Source organism: Cololabis saira, chromosome 20, assembly GCF_033807715.1.
Source record: "Cololabis saira isolate AMF1-May2022 chromosome 20, fColSai1.1, whole genome shotgun sequence".
Classification (NCBI taxonomy): domain Eukaryota; kingdom Metazoa; phylum Chordata; class Actinopteri; order Beloniformes; family Belonidae; genus Cololabis; species Cololabis saira.
Genome location: NC_084606.1, coordinates 2427799 through 2444832, shown reverse-complemented (window position 1 = coordinate 2444832; position 17034 = coordinate 2427799). Strand labels below are relative to the sequence as shown.

Here is a 17034-nt window from a genome sequence, read left to right as displayed (position 1 = left end):
CTGGTTTTTGGTCCAGGACCAGCTACAGGGGTTTGTGTGAAAACCGGACCGGCAGATCTGGTTCCCTCCTCTTTCCTGTGATGGACCGCCCTTCTTCCTCCTCCTCCGGTTCCTCCAATTCCTCCGGTTCCTCCGGTTCCGGTCCAGCGAGGTCCCTGAATCAGGTTTTTGTGTTCTGATCAAATCCTGCTCCAGAATCTGGTCTTCAGGTCCAGGAGTTCTGGTCCAGGAGTTCTGGTCCAGGAGTTCTGGTCCAGTTCTGGTCCAGGGGGGCTAGAAGAACCACCGGAACGCCTCTCCGGTCGGGACGGAAGGCGGCCGCTGAGGAGACAGAGAAGAAGAACATCTTAGATATCTGGTAGTTCTGCCCCGTAGAAACCACCTGATGGAGCTGCAGAGTACCAGAATTCCAGACACAGACCCAGACCAGGACCCAGACGTCCTCCCCAGGGTTGTGATTTTGGGGGAATATCCCCTTCTCCCTCAGCCCCGTCCACGGTCCCATGCAATTGGATTCAGAATCCAATTAAAAATGTTATTACTTGCATATAAAGCCCAAAACGGCTCAGCTCCGCGTTATTTACAAGGCCTGATAGTGCCTTATGTTCCTGGCAGAGCTCTCCGCTCTCAGGGCCCAATTTACTAAGATCCTAAATAAAGAGTACTAAATTGCGTGTGCACTGAAAAAGTTTGCGCGTGCTGTTGTTGTGTGTTTCGCGGGTGATCAACTAAGATTGCGTGCGCAATTGATAACAGGTGCAAACTGCAGTATTTAAATGAGGTGTTGCGCGTCTTACAGTTTGCGAGCGCAAACTTTGCGCCATGGAGTCTGGATGGAAAGCAGGATATAGTCGCAAGCGCAAAATGAAATTTGACGCGGTGGAGTTACAAATATTAGTGGAAGAGGCAAATAAACACATTCATGAACTACAGCAAAGACATTTAAACATTACCAAAAGAAACGCAATATCAGAGAAAATCTGCGATAGAATAAATGCAGTTATAAGACAAAAAGAACGGCAGATGAGGTTAAAACAGAGTCGGCGGCAAAACAGATCTAATTGGGGGGCACATAATAACCAGCAATGTAAATGCTTAATATGAGTTTGCCATCAACGATCACAGCAAACCAGTTTCAATTACACAACATACTGCAAAATCTCTTTTTAAACACACACACACACACACACACACACACACACAAGTGTATTGTGCACCCAAACTGCAAAAAAACAAAAAACAACGACGTACAGGCCACGTCTCTCCCTCCCTCGCCCTCTCCATCTCTCTCATACAACGCATACACATAAAAATGTGAACGGTGAATCTCCAAATTTAATTTGACGAAATTAGACAGACCCAAACATTCCACATTTGCGTAATAATAAACGCCAAGGCTGGCGCCATGAAGTCAATTAAATGCATGTCTCACCTTTAGAAGAGTTGCACATCTTAATTTTCCTATTTCACCATAGATCACACTTTGGGAAGCCTTCTTTATATTTTAGCGTTATTTCCGCGTAGATAAGAGTGAGTTTGATGCTTAACAAGTTTGGTCCTGGATCAACATCAGCCCAGCTCCCCCAACCCCTTGCTCCCTGATTGGCTGATTTATGGTTCCGTGTCACACCAACGCAGAAACGACGGCGTAGGGTACGCGGCGACGCACACCGTACCGCGACCCTACGCCGTCGGCTACGCCGTCGATTTAACACAGGACCATAATTCAGGCGAAGCTGCAGTCTCTGCGCTGATCACTGACACAGCGGGTCGGAACGGATTTGGTCATGATGTTTAACCTGTGTTTTGTGATTAATAAGCACAGGTTTTAATTAAATGTAATTTACGAAGGATGATTTCACGTTCAATAAGATAAGTAATCAATAAAATACAAAGTTTGGCACAAAGGCTTGGCCTGCTTGTGGGCGAGTGGAGGGGGGCACATTAAAAGAAGGTGGCAAGATATAAGGCGAATAACTAAAGAAAAAGTGGCTTTTAATAAAACTTAATGGTTGCATTAAAACTTTAATGCAACCATTTTTAAAATAGCATGCAGCAGAATAAAGAGTCTCTCTCTGCGTATTCTTTGATTTTGGATGTCGCCTCCTTGCCACAATAACAGCAGCAGCAGATTAGCACCTTCCTTTCGAACGTATTAAATACAGACGCAATCACAATACGCGCAATTACTTTCAGGCTTGGTAAATCTCATTTCGCGTGGTAAATGGACCAATTTGCATCTTCCCCTCCCAGTATTTAGCGATTTCTGCCGGGTACGCCCCATATTGATTATTCATCAGGGCAAAAGTACTAAATGAATTGCGTGTGCTATTTTGCGCATTTGAGAGACGCAGTCCTCTTTGCACGCCGTTGGTAGATCAGCTCGCACATTGGTTTGCGGGTGCTGTCAAGTTTGCACATGTTTTTACACACGCAAACTTTTAGTAAATCAGGCCCTCAGAGTGCAGGTTTACTCGTAGTTCCTAGAGTATCTAAATGTAGATTTGGAGAGCGGGCGTTCTGCTAGTAAGTTATTTACAAGACCTGATGCCTTATGTTCCTGTCAGAGCTCTCCGTTCTCAGAGTGCAGGTTTACTCGTAGTTCCTAGAGTATCCAAATGTAGATTTGGAGGGCGGGCGTTCTGCTATCAGGCACCATTACTATGGAACCAACTTCCAATCTGGGTTAAGGAGGCTGACACCACCTCCACCTTTAAAACTAAACTTAAAACCTTTCTGTTTAGTAAAGCCTATAGTTAGTGTTTAGTAAACCTCTAGCTGGTGTTGGTAAATCTCTAGGTAGTGTAAACTCTAGTGTGTTAGAGTCAGTAGTCATAGTTGCAGCTATAGAACAAGACTATAATAGTTAGTCTCAAATATAGCTTGGTGGTAGATATGCTGCTATAGGCCTATGCTGCAGGGGGGCACCGACATGATCCGCTGGGCGGTGCCTCTCACCCATCTTCTCCTCTCCTTTTCCCTGCCTCTCTTCTCCATTACCATTTTTATTTATTATAAATATCTCATAACTATCATTTTTGTCCATCGTTCCTGTAGTTTCTTGTGCCCTTTTTTCTATTTTGTGCATGTTTGCACAAAGAGCTACAATAGTAGTACTAGTTGTAGTAGTAGTACTAGTAGTAGTACTTATACGGTATATTCCGCACTTTAATCAACAAATCGACAGTGCCCCAATAATCAGGTGCACCTTGCGTATGAATGTTGTGTATACTGACCAGTGTCAGTGTGTTCACCTGCACATCTAAATCAAGCTATCGGCAACAATCCAGCTCAAAATGTAACTGGAGTTTCCAAACATCCAAGTAAACATGCGCAAGAAGAGAATCAAATTATTGAGTGAGGTACGTTCAACACCGTGACGCTATGTGCTACGTGACGCTAAGGGCCACACGCCAGACGCCCTTTCGTGTTGGCGTTCTTCCACTTAAGGCTGGATTATGATTCTGCGTTAAATCGACTCCGAGCGTGCGCTGCAAGTTGCGCCGGAATGAGCTCCCCACGGCGCAGGCCACGCCGTGCCTGACGCGCACCTCCCAAAAATTGCAACTACACATCGAGGCGAGGAAGTGCCAACACATACCGGTTAGCAGCAACGCATTTCCAGTTCGTGAAGCAGTCGTGAACTTTCAGCGCTCTTTTCTTCGTGTGTGTGTGATTTATTTTGTTTTTTGCACAATAGTTTTCTTTATCTCTTTGATTCACTGTAACCGGAAAAGTCGGATAAACCATTCAGGAAAAGATCGCACTCCCCTAGCGCTCCGGGGGGGTTTTGCACCGCGGCAAAATGAAGTGACAGAGAAGTCCGAAGGTTCACGACGGCGTCGCGGCAACGGCGTCGCGGCAACGGCGTCGCGGCAACGGCGTCGCGGCAACGGCGTCGCGGCAACGGCGTCGCGGCAACGGCGTCGCGGCAACGGCGTCGCGGCAACGGCGTCGCGGCAACGGCGTCGCGGCAACAGCGTTGGCTCTGCGTTGGTGTAACGCAGAGCCTTAATCCAGGCTTTATTTAGAACAATTAGTAAACCAACGACAGAGGTGCTGGTTCTCATCCCAGCCGCTTCACATTTGGCTGCAAACCGCTCCAGCGAGAGTTGAAGGCAGTAAGGGCTACTCCGCTGTAGGGCTGGGGATCGATTCAAATGTCAAGAATCGATTCGATTCCGATATTGATTTGGGTTAGTGTTAATAAAACTGTTTTTTCAGCTGTTGCATGAATGATATGACTGTAGTTCTGCAACATATTACTACTAGTATTATATTGAGATTAAACAGCAAGTATTGCAGCTAATGATGCTGTAAGGACCGATCAGCTCCCAGAATGCTGATAGAACTGAAACAGAAACATCGTGGGTCAGAATTACCAAACAGATCCAGGGAGAAAACAGAGGACGAAAGAAAAATCGCTTTTATTTTTTCCCATTTATGAGAATTTGGTTTTTAACATTTTATGCAAATGTAACCCCAAGACAGTATATAAAGCAAAGAAATATAGACAATTTAAGCAATTAAAACTGAAAACTTTAATGTTTTCATACCTTTAAAAATATTTAAAGGCAAAAACATGGCACCAGTTATTCTCCTGTCCAACAAAACATTCCTTTTTTGGGGATAAACAAAAAAATACCAAAAGTGGTAATGATGGGGGAAAATTTGTTTTTTTAAATCGATCTTTAGACATATGAATCGATTTTTAGGAATTAACATGAGAATCGATTTTAAATCGGAGAATCGATCTTTTCAACACAGGCCTACTCCGCTGGTCCTACATGGTGGGTAAATATTTGTGATTGTATTTGTTGTGTATTTTTATTTTTATGTCCTGACGCTCCAGAGACGAGGAAACGTCCTGCCCGGTCCAGAACGACCCGACAGCTTCAACGTTCATCAGAAACATTCAGGTCGACTTCAAAGAGGGAAGGAATGAGGCAAGAGAGTGAAACACCTGCCACACACACACATGTATGTACACACACACACACACACACACACACACACACACACACACACACACACACACACACACACACACACACTCAGCACTGCCACTTAGCCGTTAGCCTCCACAGGTCCAATTAGCAGCTAATTGAGGAAGATTACAGCTGCTAATTCAATGTCTTTCTAACACACACACACACACACACACACACACACACACACACACACACACACACACACACACATAATTAGCGGCGGGCTGGAGATTCCCGCTGGAAGTGTGTGAGAGAGACGTATGGAGTCGTCAGGGAGGTCGAAGACGGTGTCAATGAATTATTGATCGCCATTAATTCTTATGGCCCGACACACACACACACACACACACACACACACACACACACACACACACACACACACACACACACACACACACACACACACACACACACTCGCACACACACATACGCTAACACACACACACACACACACACACACACACACACACACACACACACACACACACACACACACACACACACACACACTCGCACACACACATACGCTAACACACACACACACACACACACACACACACACACACACACACACACACGCTAACACTCACACTGAGCTAGATAAAATAACCATCCTCTTCTCTCCCTCGGCTGACTCTCTTAATCACAGTGAGTCACAGGAGTGTGTGTGTGTGTGTGTGTGTGTGTGTGTGTGTGTGTGTGTGTGTGTGTGTGTGTGTGTGTGTGTGTGTGTGTGTGTGTGTGTGTGTGTGTGTGTGTGTGTCCATGTGTGTGTGTGTGGCTTCCTGCCAGCTCCCAGCAGCTTCACACAGCGATCCGTCACACACTCAGCGGGTTAGTGAAGCTTCCAGAGATCTGGCAGAGAATCTGGGCTGAAGGAGCCAGAACACACACACACACACACACACACACACACACACACACACACACACACACAGACACACCGCCGCTACAGCTGGTTTAAAGTCAGGATCTTTTAACTCTAACTTTAGTGTAAAAGGTCCTGAGCTCTACTGACTCCGGCCAGGTCGTCCCCTAAAGGGGGGGGGGGGGGGGGGGGGGGGGGCACTCTGGAGCTGCTGGGGTTCACGACTTTAACGGGTCTGAACTAGAGGTGGGTGCAATTAATCGATGTGTCGATGCATCGCGATGCGTCACGTGACGATTTGGAATCGATGAATTAAAAAATAAATAAATTAATTAAATTATCCTATCCAGATTCCATTTTTTTTTTTTTTTTTTTTTAAAGATTTTTTTGGGCTCTAGTGGCCCTTTATTGAGATGCAGACTGGAAAGGGGTAGAGAGAGAACGGGGAAGACATGAGCAAAGGTGCGCGGGCTGGATTCGAACCCGCGACCGCTGCAGGAGGAGGACTGTAGCCTCAGTATATGAGCCGCCGCTTAACCCACTGCGCCACCGAGCGGCCCCTATCCAGATTCCAGACTGAATAAGCTGCTGAATCATTTCATTGTCAAGAATGGACATTTCTTATTGTTCACTTGAAATATGGCAGATATGTTTACACTAAGTCAGGGGTCTCAAACTCCCGGCCCGCGGGCCGTTTGCGGCCCGCGCTGCCCCTCCCCCCGGCCCGCACCCAATGTCAAAAATGTAATGTAATCTGGCCCGTAAAACTATTTTTTCCATTTACCTTTTTTTTATAGTTGTTTCATACCAAATTAAATTACCCTCTTCGTATAAAATTGAAATAAAAACACGTTTTTTTTTAAATGTACGCCTACAGAATAAATTATTTAAGGATGCTACTAATGACCTAGAGTCCGACAACTACACTCCCAGTGCATCACTTCCACTGCCGTGGTCCGCGAGACTCGCTGAACACTGCAAAGCAGCATCCCGAGCCCTTGCTCTTTGAAGTCGCCAATGTCTGTGCCTCGTGTTGGGAAGAACTGATGGGCACCTGTGACACATTTGCATTACCCCTCCACACATGATGTACAGATTGCAACACTCCTGACTCCTAAAATGCGACTGCTACGGATGAAGCCCCCAGATGCACGAGACAACGTGTTTAAATGTATGTGTAAACGCAGATTACAAGGTGCTGATTGGCTTCAGTGTGATGGCGAAACCTATTTAGTCCGTGAACCTTTGTTGGCTCACCAGGTGTGTTTGCGACTGGTAGGAGGAAACAGTTTTTGGCCACATGCACGCACGCACGTACGCACGGAATGACATGCCGCACCGGGCTGATGTCTGTAACTGGCAAACTGGACTATGTGAGTGTAAAATAAATGTATATTGTGCATCGCAAAGAAAGTTTAAGTGGACATTCATTCATCATGCACCTGGCATATTAAAAGTAAGCGCGTCAAAAAGGTTCTTCCGTTGAAATACACCTCAGTGGCTTAAAGCGTTGGCTTAGCTACAGTATGTTTTATAAAAACAGAAAATGCATGAGCCATTTTATGAATCCATATTTATTTATATATATATATCAATTATATAATACTAAAAAGCAAAGCACAGACCGATTCGCAGACTGGGAAGACTACGCGTCTTTGCTTCAGCGCAAAAACCGGTTGATGATGAAATGTCTGAATATCTCAGCTCCCGGCTCTCTGATAACCCAGACCCAGACATTGTGTTTTAATGGTGGAAGTTCAACAAAGAGCGCTTCCCTGCGCTCTCAAAGCTGGCGCGTTTCATTTTTAGTGTCCCCGTATCCAGTGCGCCTTCAGAGAGGGCGTTTAGTGTCTGTGGGCGCAACTTGGAGGAGAGACGCACGGGATTGGGACCGCAGTCCGTCAGCAACATTCTCTTCCTCCACAGTAATATGGCCAAGTGATAAATCTGTTAAATTATTCGTTTCATTCGTTAACATTGTTTATTTTATTTTTATTTATTTTATTGTCATTTATTTATTAGTGTTACATTTCGAACCACTCACAGCTGTTGTTGCCATTTGTTAATTAGGTCATAGGTTCTAAAGAGGCGTTGCTGAATATTTTCATTCTTATTTTTAGTTTTTCAAACAGAATACATGCGACATTAATATCAGCAGTTTTTCATGTCGTTTATTTGACATTTGTATGTGCCGTGTGATGGTGCAAAGTTTTGGATAGAACTAAAAAGTCATGTTTAAATTTATTGTGTTGTGTGTTTATCTCACATGTTTCTTATTCAGGTCTCTCTTAGAAAAGAGACCGTACCCAATTGATGCGTGCGCGAAAGGTTATCCATCAAGCTCCACAATGATGATCATGTTAACATTAAATCAGATAGCCTATATTTGTCCGGGACATTTCTCTGTGGGACGGGAGAAGACAAAAAATCCAGGCACCTCTATTATTGTGGGGGCACGAATTCTCCGAGTTTTGCGTGACGGTGTAACACGCACGTTGCAGGTGCAGGCTGTAATGGTCAGATAAGCGCGCCGCGGGATGAAAAAAAAAAGGTCTTGTTTAGCAATATTTCTCTGTCGGCAAACACCGTTGCAGAGCGGATTAGCGAGTTGTCAAGTGAAATTTACGAGCAGTTACGCACAAAAGCTAGCGTTTTCACTGCATACTCCGTGGCGCTTGATGAAAGCACAGATAAAACCGACACTGCTCAACTAGCCATTTTCATCAGGGGGGTTTAATGAACAATTTGAAGTGACAGAAGAGTTACTGAGTGTGTCTCCAATGCATGGACGGACTACAGCCAAAGACATCTTTCAGCATCTGTGTGACGCGATGGAACGCGCTGGGTTGCCATGGAAGCGACTGGTGGGCGGTAACCACTGACGGGGCCCCTTCAATGACAGGTCAAAAAACGGACTGGTAGCGCTGGTGCAGAGAAAGTTAGCGGAGGAAAATGCAGATCCAGCAATTGTTTTGCACTGCATCATTCACCAACAGACGCTGTGCAGCAAATGCCTCAAATATGAACATGTCATGTCCGTTGTCCTGAAATGTATTAATTACATTAGGTCCAGGAGCTTACAGCACCACCAGTTTCAGGCCTTTTTAGAGGAAAGTGAGGCAGCATATGGTGATGTGCTTTATTTTACTGAGGTGTGCTGGCTTAGCAGAGGAAATGTGCTCAAAAGATTTTTTGAGTTAAGATCAGAGGTGAAGAGGTTCCTGGATGATGGCAGAATGGATGTCCCTGAATTAGATGATCCAAAATGGGTCATGGACCTTGCATTCCTAGTGGACATCACACGTGAGCTGAACATCCTTAACCTGAAGCTGCAGGGTCCTGGTCAGCTTGTCACAGCAGCTTATGAAAGTGTAAAAGCCTTCACCACAAAGCTGAAACTATGGAAAACTCAGCTTCCAGCGAAAAACCTCAGTCACTTCAACACATGCATGTCTTGTGGAGGAGGGTGCAGCATTCAGTGGTGATGAATATGCTTCTGCTATTGAAAGCCTACTGCAGGAATTTGACCTGCGCTTTGCCGACTTTAAGGCACATCGTGACACTTTCCAGCTGTTTGCAGACCCCTTCTCAGCTGATGTGGAGAGTGTCCCCAGTGTGTTGCAAATGGAAGTTATTGATTTACAGTGCAACGGTGCACTGAAAAATAAATTCAGAGATGCACAGGGAGAAGCAGACTTTTTGGGAGCACATATGTGTGTGAGAAACTTTTCTCAACTATGAACTTTAATAAGTGCAAGTACAGGTCCAGGCTTAGTAATGCCCATCTTGAAGCTGTACTCAGGGTTTCAACTGCGACCTCCATAAGGGCAAATGTAGCTCATCTGTGTGAGCAGAAATGCTGTGTAGTGCCTGGCAAGAAATAGAAAAGAGGTACAAATGTATTCAAGGACTGCATTTCTTAGTTGATTGTTCGGTTTCAGTAAGGTATGCAAGATAATTCAAAGTAAGGGAAAATTATTTTGTTGTGTTAAAAAACCTGTTAAAAAATTGTTGTATTAAAAAACTTGTTAAAAAATTATATAATTGTATTTTGCTGTTCAGTATGTCATGTAAAAAGTTGTTGAAGTTGTTCATGTCGAAAAAGAAGTACAAATTTCAGACGCATTGCACTTTCTTGTCATCTTGTTTCTTGTGAACGCTGAAGTGGCCCTCTTATGAGATGACAATACTTGCAGTGGCCCCAAGGCAATTTGAGGTTGAGACCCCTGCACTAAGTACATATATCTGGTTTACTTGAATTAATGAACTCATTAAATCCAGGGCTTGACCGTTTTCAGTGTTTTCACCAATAGAGGGCGCTCTCATGCAAGTGCAGCTTTCCCTGGTCAAAGTTAAGGAAGTCAAAGAGCAAATGTTTACATAGTCATAAGATAAAAAATACATGTCAAATGTTCAAAAAACCTCGTTATTTACTTAATGAGTGTTGTTAGAGGAACTGAGTTCATTGATTGGCTATTTATTTACAAATGTAGCCACAGATGAAGACAAAATCAATCTTGTATGGAAAAAAGCATTAAAAATCACAATAATCGAAGAATCGTGGCACCAATAATCGAATCGACAATCGTTATGATCGAAGAATCGAAGAATCAATAATGGAAATCGAATCGAATTGTGAGGTACCCTTGTTTGCACACCCCTAGTCTGAACGGTCCGACCATGGAACCAGCGGAGCAGCTTCGTTGCTAACAAAGTTTGAGTGCAGTGTACCACGTAAAACTGGTTGCAGGTCAGTAAACACAACATTCATACGCAAGGTGCACCTGATTATACGGGCGCTGCCCATTTGTTGATTAAAGTGCGGAATATACCGTAGAAGTGCTACTACTACTACTACTAGTACTAATATTGTCATTTAGCTGATGTTTTTATCCAAAGCAGGGGGGTTGAATTGTTCCCTTCCCGCCCAACAACAACAGTCCCTTTATACAAGGAAGACTGAGGCCCCGTTTACACGGAGCAAAAACTGAGGCGTTTTCATGCGTTTTGGCCATTCGTTTACTCGAAAACGAAGCTCAAAGACTCCAAAAACCATAATTTCTGAAAACTCCGGCCAAAGTGGAGATTTTCAAAAACTCAGTTTTCACGTTTGCATCTAAACAGAGGAAAACGGAGGTTTAGGCTTCAGAACGTCACATTATGAGACAGAAACGTCACCAGCGTCATGAGTGACACCTGTGTTTACAATTAGTTTGTAACCGTCAATATTCTTTTCTATTTTACCTGTTTTATATTCTAACGTCACACTTAAAAGTAACTCCACTTCTCTGTCACTCCAAACGAAAGACTCTCGTTCCGTCTTGGAAGTAAAGCCTGAATTATGGTCCCGCGTTAAATCGACGCAGAGCCTACGGCGTAGGGTACGCGGCGATGCGTGCCGTACGGTGTGCGTCGCCGCGTACCCTACGCCGTAGGCTCTGCGTTGGTGTAACGCGGAACCATAAATCAGCCTTGACTGGAAGTTACACGTGTCATTTGTTAATGTTTTTTCCAGGATTCTGATTGGCTGGCATGACGTTAACAGCGTATTTATGCGGATTCGTGTAAACGAAGAGATTTTGAAAACGATCTCGTGTAAACGAATTTTTCAAAACGTAGAGGGGGAAATATCCGTTTTTGTAAATACCCAGCTATGTGGAAACGGGGCCTGAGTGTCAGAAAGACTGAGTGAATAAAGACTGAGTGGCAGAAAGACTGAGTGGCAGAAAGACTGAGTGTCAGAGTAAACCTTCAGTTTGAGCAACTGGAAAACATCTAAAATGGGAAAGAGCTGTTGTGCGATCGACTCATAGATTTAGCAAGAAATCGGAATTATCGTTTTACAGACTGATGAAAAATAAGCTTAAGAGAGACAAATGGATCACTGCAATTCACAGAAACAACTGGATTCCAGGCACCGAAAAGTGGATTTGTGGTTCCCATTTTGTATCAGGTAATGTTGGATTTTTGGGTAGCTAACGTTAAACGGTCAAATAATAAAGTTCGGTGTCCTCATCACTTTAATTTCTCCAACAAATCCTGCCCTGAAGTCGGACCAAGTGTCAAGACTTTTGTAAGCCTTCAAGCTTTGCTTTGTGTATTTCCCCGGCGTAGAAATTAAATACATATAAATATCAGGAAACTGGATTGGTGTCCAAATATTAATGTCCATGGACCACTGGTTCTTGGTAACTGTACCAAATATTAATGTCCATGGACCACTGGTTCTTGGTAACTGTTCCAAATATTAATGTCCATGGACCACTGGTTCTTGGTAACTGTTCCAAATATTAATGTCCATGGACCACTGGTTCTTGGTAACTGTACCAAATATTAATGTCCATGGACCACTGGTTCTTGGGGTAACTGTACCAAATATTAATGTCCATGGACCACTGGATCTTGGTAACTGTACCAAATATTAATGTCCATGGACCACTGGTTGTTGGTAACTGTACCAAATATTAATGTCCATGGACCACTGGTTCTTGGGGTAACTGTACCAAATATTAATGTCCATGGACCACTGGATCTTGGTAACTGTACCAAATATTAATGTCCATGGACCACTGGTTCTTGGTAACTGTACCAAATATTAATGTCCATGGACCACTGGTTCATGGTAACTGTACCAAATATTAATGTCCATGGACCACTGGTTCTTGGGGTAACTGTACCAAATATTAATGTCCATGGACCACTGGTTCTTGGTAACTGTACCAAATATTAATGTCCATGGACCACTGGTTCTTGGTAACTGTACCAAATATTAATGTCCATGGACCACTGGTTCTTGGTAACTGTACCAAATATTAATGTCCATGGACCACTGGTTCTTGGTAACTGTACCAAATATTAATGTCCATGGACCACTGGTTCTTGGTAACTGTACCAAATATTAATGTCCATGGGCCACTGGTTCTTGGTAACTGTACCAAATATTAATGTCCATGGACCACTGGTTACTAGTTAGAACTGGGGGAAGATTTTTTTTTTCATTATACAAAAAAGTCGAAATGTCGAGATTAAAAAGGAAAGGAAAAAGGAAGAAAGAAAGAGGAAAAAAATAAGGAAGAAAGAAGAAAAAGGAAAAAAAAAAGAAGGAAAAAAAGAGGAAAAAAGGAAAAAGAGGTCAAACATTTTTGAAAAAGCTCCAGGAGCCACTAGGGCAGTGCCAAAAAGCAGCATGCAGCTCTGGAGCCGCGGGTTGCCGACCCCCGATTTAGCCTATCAATTAATTTGGTTCATATTCGTGACAAATGTAGCCCTGACCCCCGTTCACCCAATCTGTTTGGTCTTATTAATGTCCCGTCCCCAGTGAAAATATGCAGGTTATGCCGTTATATCGTCCCTACCAATGTTGAGACCAAACCTACGCCCTTGGTTTAGAGCGCTAACATTCGTGTGTTTTCGGGGTTTAAAGCGCTAACATTCGTGTTTGTTCTCACTCACCTCCAGAACTCCTCCTCCTCCGCCGCCGCCCGGTTTCTTCTTCAGCTCTTCGCACTTCCTGAACTTGCAGATCTGGTGTCCCGTCTTGCGGTTGCGGCAGGACGAGCAGACGCCGCAGTTGATGAGCCGCCGGCACGGCCCGCAGACGCCGCAGCGCTTCCTCTTCCTCTTGGCCGCCGCCGTCCCGGCGGACGACGAGGACGACGAGGACGACAGAGACGACAGGGACGACAGGGACACGCCGCCCACGCCCGCCGTTGCCCCCGACGACGAGGGCGAGGCGGACGAGGGGCAGGGCGAGGAGTTAGCGTGCTGCTGGCAGTCCGTTAGCGCCCGCTGCCCACCGCCGCTGCCGCCGTGCGTCATCTGGAAGGCGCTGCCGGCGGCGGCGGCGTCAGGCGAGCCCATCGCCATGACGATGACCCCGGGCGGTAACCCCAGCCCCCCCAGGAAGCTGCCGCCCATCACCGCTCCGCCGGCGTTAGCTGCGTCCGCTAGCCCCATCATGTCCGCGTGTCCCTGCTTGTTCATGACGCCGCTGCACTCGCCGCCGTAGCCCGCCGGCAGGAAGTTCCCGTTGCTAGGCGCCATGCTAGGGTGGTGGTGCTGCGTCCCCTGTGCGGCGGCGGCGTGTCCGTGTTTCTCGGCTCCGCCCCCTTCGCTGCCCCCGCCGGCGGCCCCGCTCCCGCCGCCGCCGCCCTGGTGCATGCTGGTCCCGTGGGGGTGCGAGGAGGTCATGTGACCCGGCGCGGCGGCGGCGTGGTGGTGGTGCGGGTGCGTGGGCGTGGGCGCCGTCGCCCGCCGGCCCCAGAACATGGCCGCCGCCGGGTGGTGGTTCATGTTCACGTTGTCGTGGCAACCCCAGGGCCCCGCCGTCGCCATGGCGCCCAGCCTGGCGGCGGCCGCGGCGGCACTAGCGGCGGGCGGGAAGATGGCCGCCAGCTTGGCCGACTGGGGGAAGTTCGTCACGTTCATGTTGACGTTGGTTTTGTAGAAGCTGGCGATGGACGAGCGGTAGCGGTCCATCTCCGTGGTGTAGTCCAGCATCGGGGCCAGACCCGAGACCTGCAGGGGGGACCGGGAAAAACCGTTAGTCCTGGGCTAGACCTGCACCGGCGAAAAGTGGAAATGTCGAGAAAAAAGTTGAAATGTCGAGAAAAAAGTCGAAATGTCGAGAAAAAAGTTGAAATGTCGAGAAAAAAGTCGAAATGTCGAGAAAAAAAGTTGAAATGTCGAGAAAAAAGTCGAAATGTCGAGAAAAAAGTTGAAATGTCGAGAAAAAAGTCGAAATATCGAGAAAAAAGAAAAAAGTCGAAATGTCGAGAAAAAAGTCGTAAAGGTCGAGAAAAAAGTCGAGATGTCGAGAAAAGATTCCCACTTCCGGCTGTCGACGAAGGCGGACGCTTTTTCTGCTCCCTCTCCCTTCTCTATCTGCCCTGCTACTGCTTTTGTCCTGTCTCGTCTTCAGAGTCTCTCCTTTTCACTCCTCCGAAACTCTACAATCATGGAATTGATTAACTGGTCTCTCAGCACAATTGACCAAATTTTTGCAACAAGAAGTCAGGGGGTAAGGGAGCCCTCCTGCCCTGATGGGACATTTTTTGCTGGATACACAATGGACTCGTACAAGGCGTGGAAGCCGTTGTGTTTGTCAATTTTGTCAATCGAGGATGCAGAAGATGCCTACATATTTGGATTTATGATCGCAGGATTTCTCCTGATTATCTCCTTGATCGGAGGTGGGGGTTTCCTGATGTATCGACAAATGCGTAAGTCGTCAGCGGCCTCCTTCAGCCACTTTTCCAAGCTGCCGGACGTGGCAGATGGATCAAGCAAAGCGATCAGCGCTCTGACTTTTACGCTAGGGGAGCAGGCCCGTAAACTGGATGCGATTCTCGAGCAGAACCGCTGGCTGGCGGGGGTCTTTGAGCTCATTAACAAGATGGATAACAACATGGAGAAGCTGGGAGCTCAGCTTGGCCGGAACTGATGGATCACTATTTCGTCTGATCGGAGTTTATTGAGGAACCAGAAGACTGAAAAGGCAGACGGAAAATTACTGAGCTGCCTGCAAATTGTTGATTTGATTTGGCCTTGATGGAGCGGCTTGGCAGGCCTCTTCATCACAATCTCCCTGGAGGAATGTAAACATGACGCTCTGCACCCAACTCAACCCTCCCCCTCTCCCACAAACACCTGAGGATCTCCCTCCCAGAACTGTCTGCACTCTGGGCGAAGGTTCTCGGACTTATCGCGTCACAGACTCTCACACACACACTGACACACCCCCCTCTCCCCATATCCAATGCCTTCCTGGCACCCCCCTCTTATCAGCAGCCCCTCCCTCACAGACTCTGGGTTGGAGCACCAGCTGGCAATGGCCGCGGCCCTCACCTGGATGACCTGTGCCGGGTCGTCGTCCCCCCCCCCCCCCGACCTGCCCATATCGTATACCCATAAGCATGATGTTGTTCTGTTGTGTGTATGTTCCTTTTTTTCCCTCCTCCCTCAATCCCAGTCTCATCCTTCCTCTAAAAATGGCGTCCGTATTAATGGAGCCATCGGTGTGAACCAGAGTCAAGTTCTCTCGTCTGATTTATGTCTGACGTGCAATAAAGCTTTTTCTGATTCTGATGACTCACCTGTCCCTGGCCTCCGTAACCATGGTGATTGGGATGGTGGTGTGAGGGGGCGGAGCTTCTCTGCAGCATGGAGGACAGGTCGCTCTCCACACAGACGCCGCTGCTCATCCCCGCCATGACCTCACGGTGACCTCACGGTGACCTCACGATGACCTCACGACGACCTCACGACGACCTCACGACGACCTCACGACGACCTCACGATGACCTCACGACGACCTCACGATGACCTCACGATGACCTCACGATGACCTCACGACGACCTCACGACTACCTCACGATGACCTCACGACGACCTCACGACGACCTCACGACGACCTCACGACGACCTCACAATGACCTCACAGGTCCCTCATGAACTCTGACTCGTCGCCACGCAGGAGTCTGGGGACCAATGGAGACAAGGAGAGGTGAGACACCTGGAATATACCTGGAACACCTGGAACACCTGAAGACCTGGAACACTCGATTGGTTACCCACAAAATTCAGAATCCAATTTTAAATTGTATTACTTGCATATAAAGCCCAAAGCGGCTCAGCTGCGCAGTATTTACAGGACCTGATAGTGCCTTATGTTCCTGGCAGAGCTCTCCGCTCTCAGAATGAGACACCTGGAATACACCTGGAATATACCTGGAACACCTGGAATACACCTGGAACACCTGGAATATACCTGGAATAAGCCTGGAATATACCTGGAACACCTGGAATACACCTGGAAAACCTGGAATACACCTGGAATATACCTGGAAAACCTGGAACACCTGGAATGCACCTGGAACACCTGGAATATACCTGGAATACACCTGGAATATACCTGGAACACCTGGAATACACCTGGAATACACCTGGAATATACCTGGAAAACCTGGAATACACCTGCAATACACCTGGAATATACCTGGAATATACCAAAGGAACACCTGGAACACCTGGCATACACCTGGAACACCTGGAATACACCTGGGACACCTGGAATACACCTGGAATACACCTGGAACACCTGGAATATACCTGGAATACACCTGGAATACCTGGAATATACCTGGAACATCTGGAATATACCTGGAATACACCTGG

At 46.5% G+C, this 17034-nt stretch overlaps 1 protein-coding gene across 1 annotated transcript; it reads right to left on the bottom strand.

Annotated features, from left to right (window-relative positions):
• LOC133420649 (CXXC-type zinc finger protein 5-like) lies at positions 1-16207 on the bottom strand. The gene is made up of 3 exons (XM_061710402.1): positions 15954-16207; positions 13312-14376; positions 1-321 (listed from the first exon to the last, which is right to left on the bottom strand). Exons 1-3 carry the CDS (start codon positions 16068-16070, stop codon positions 274-276), a joined length of 1230 nt encoding a protein of 409 aa, XP_061566386.1. The 5' UTR covers positions 16071-16207; the 3' UTR covers positions 1-273.
• Positions 16208-17034: the final 827 nt, after the last annotated feature.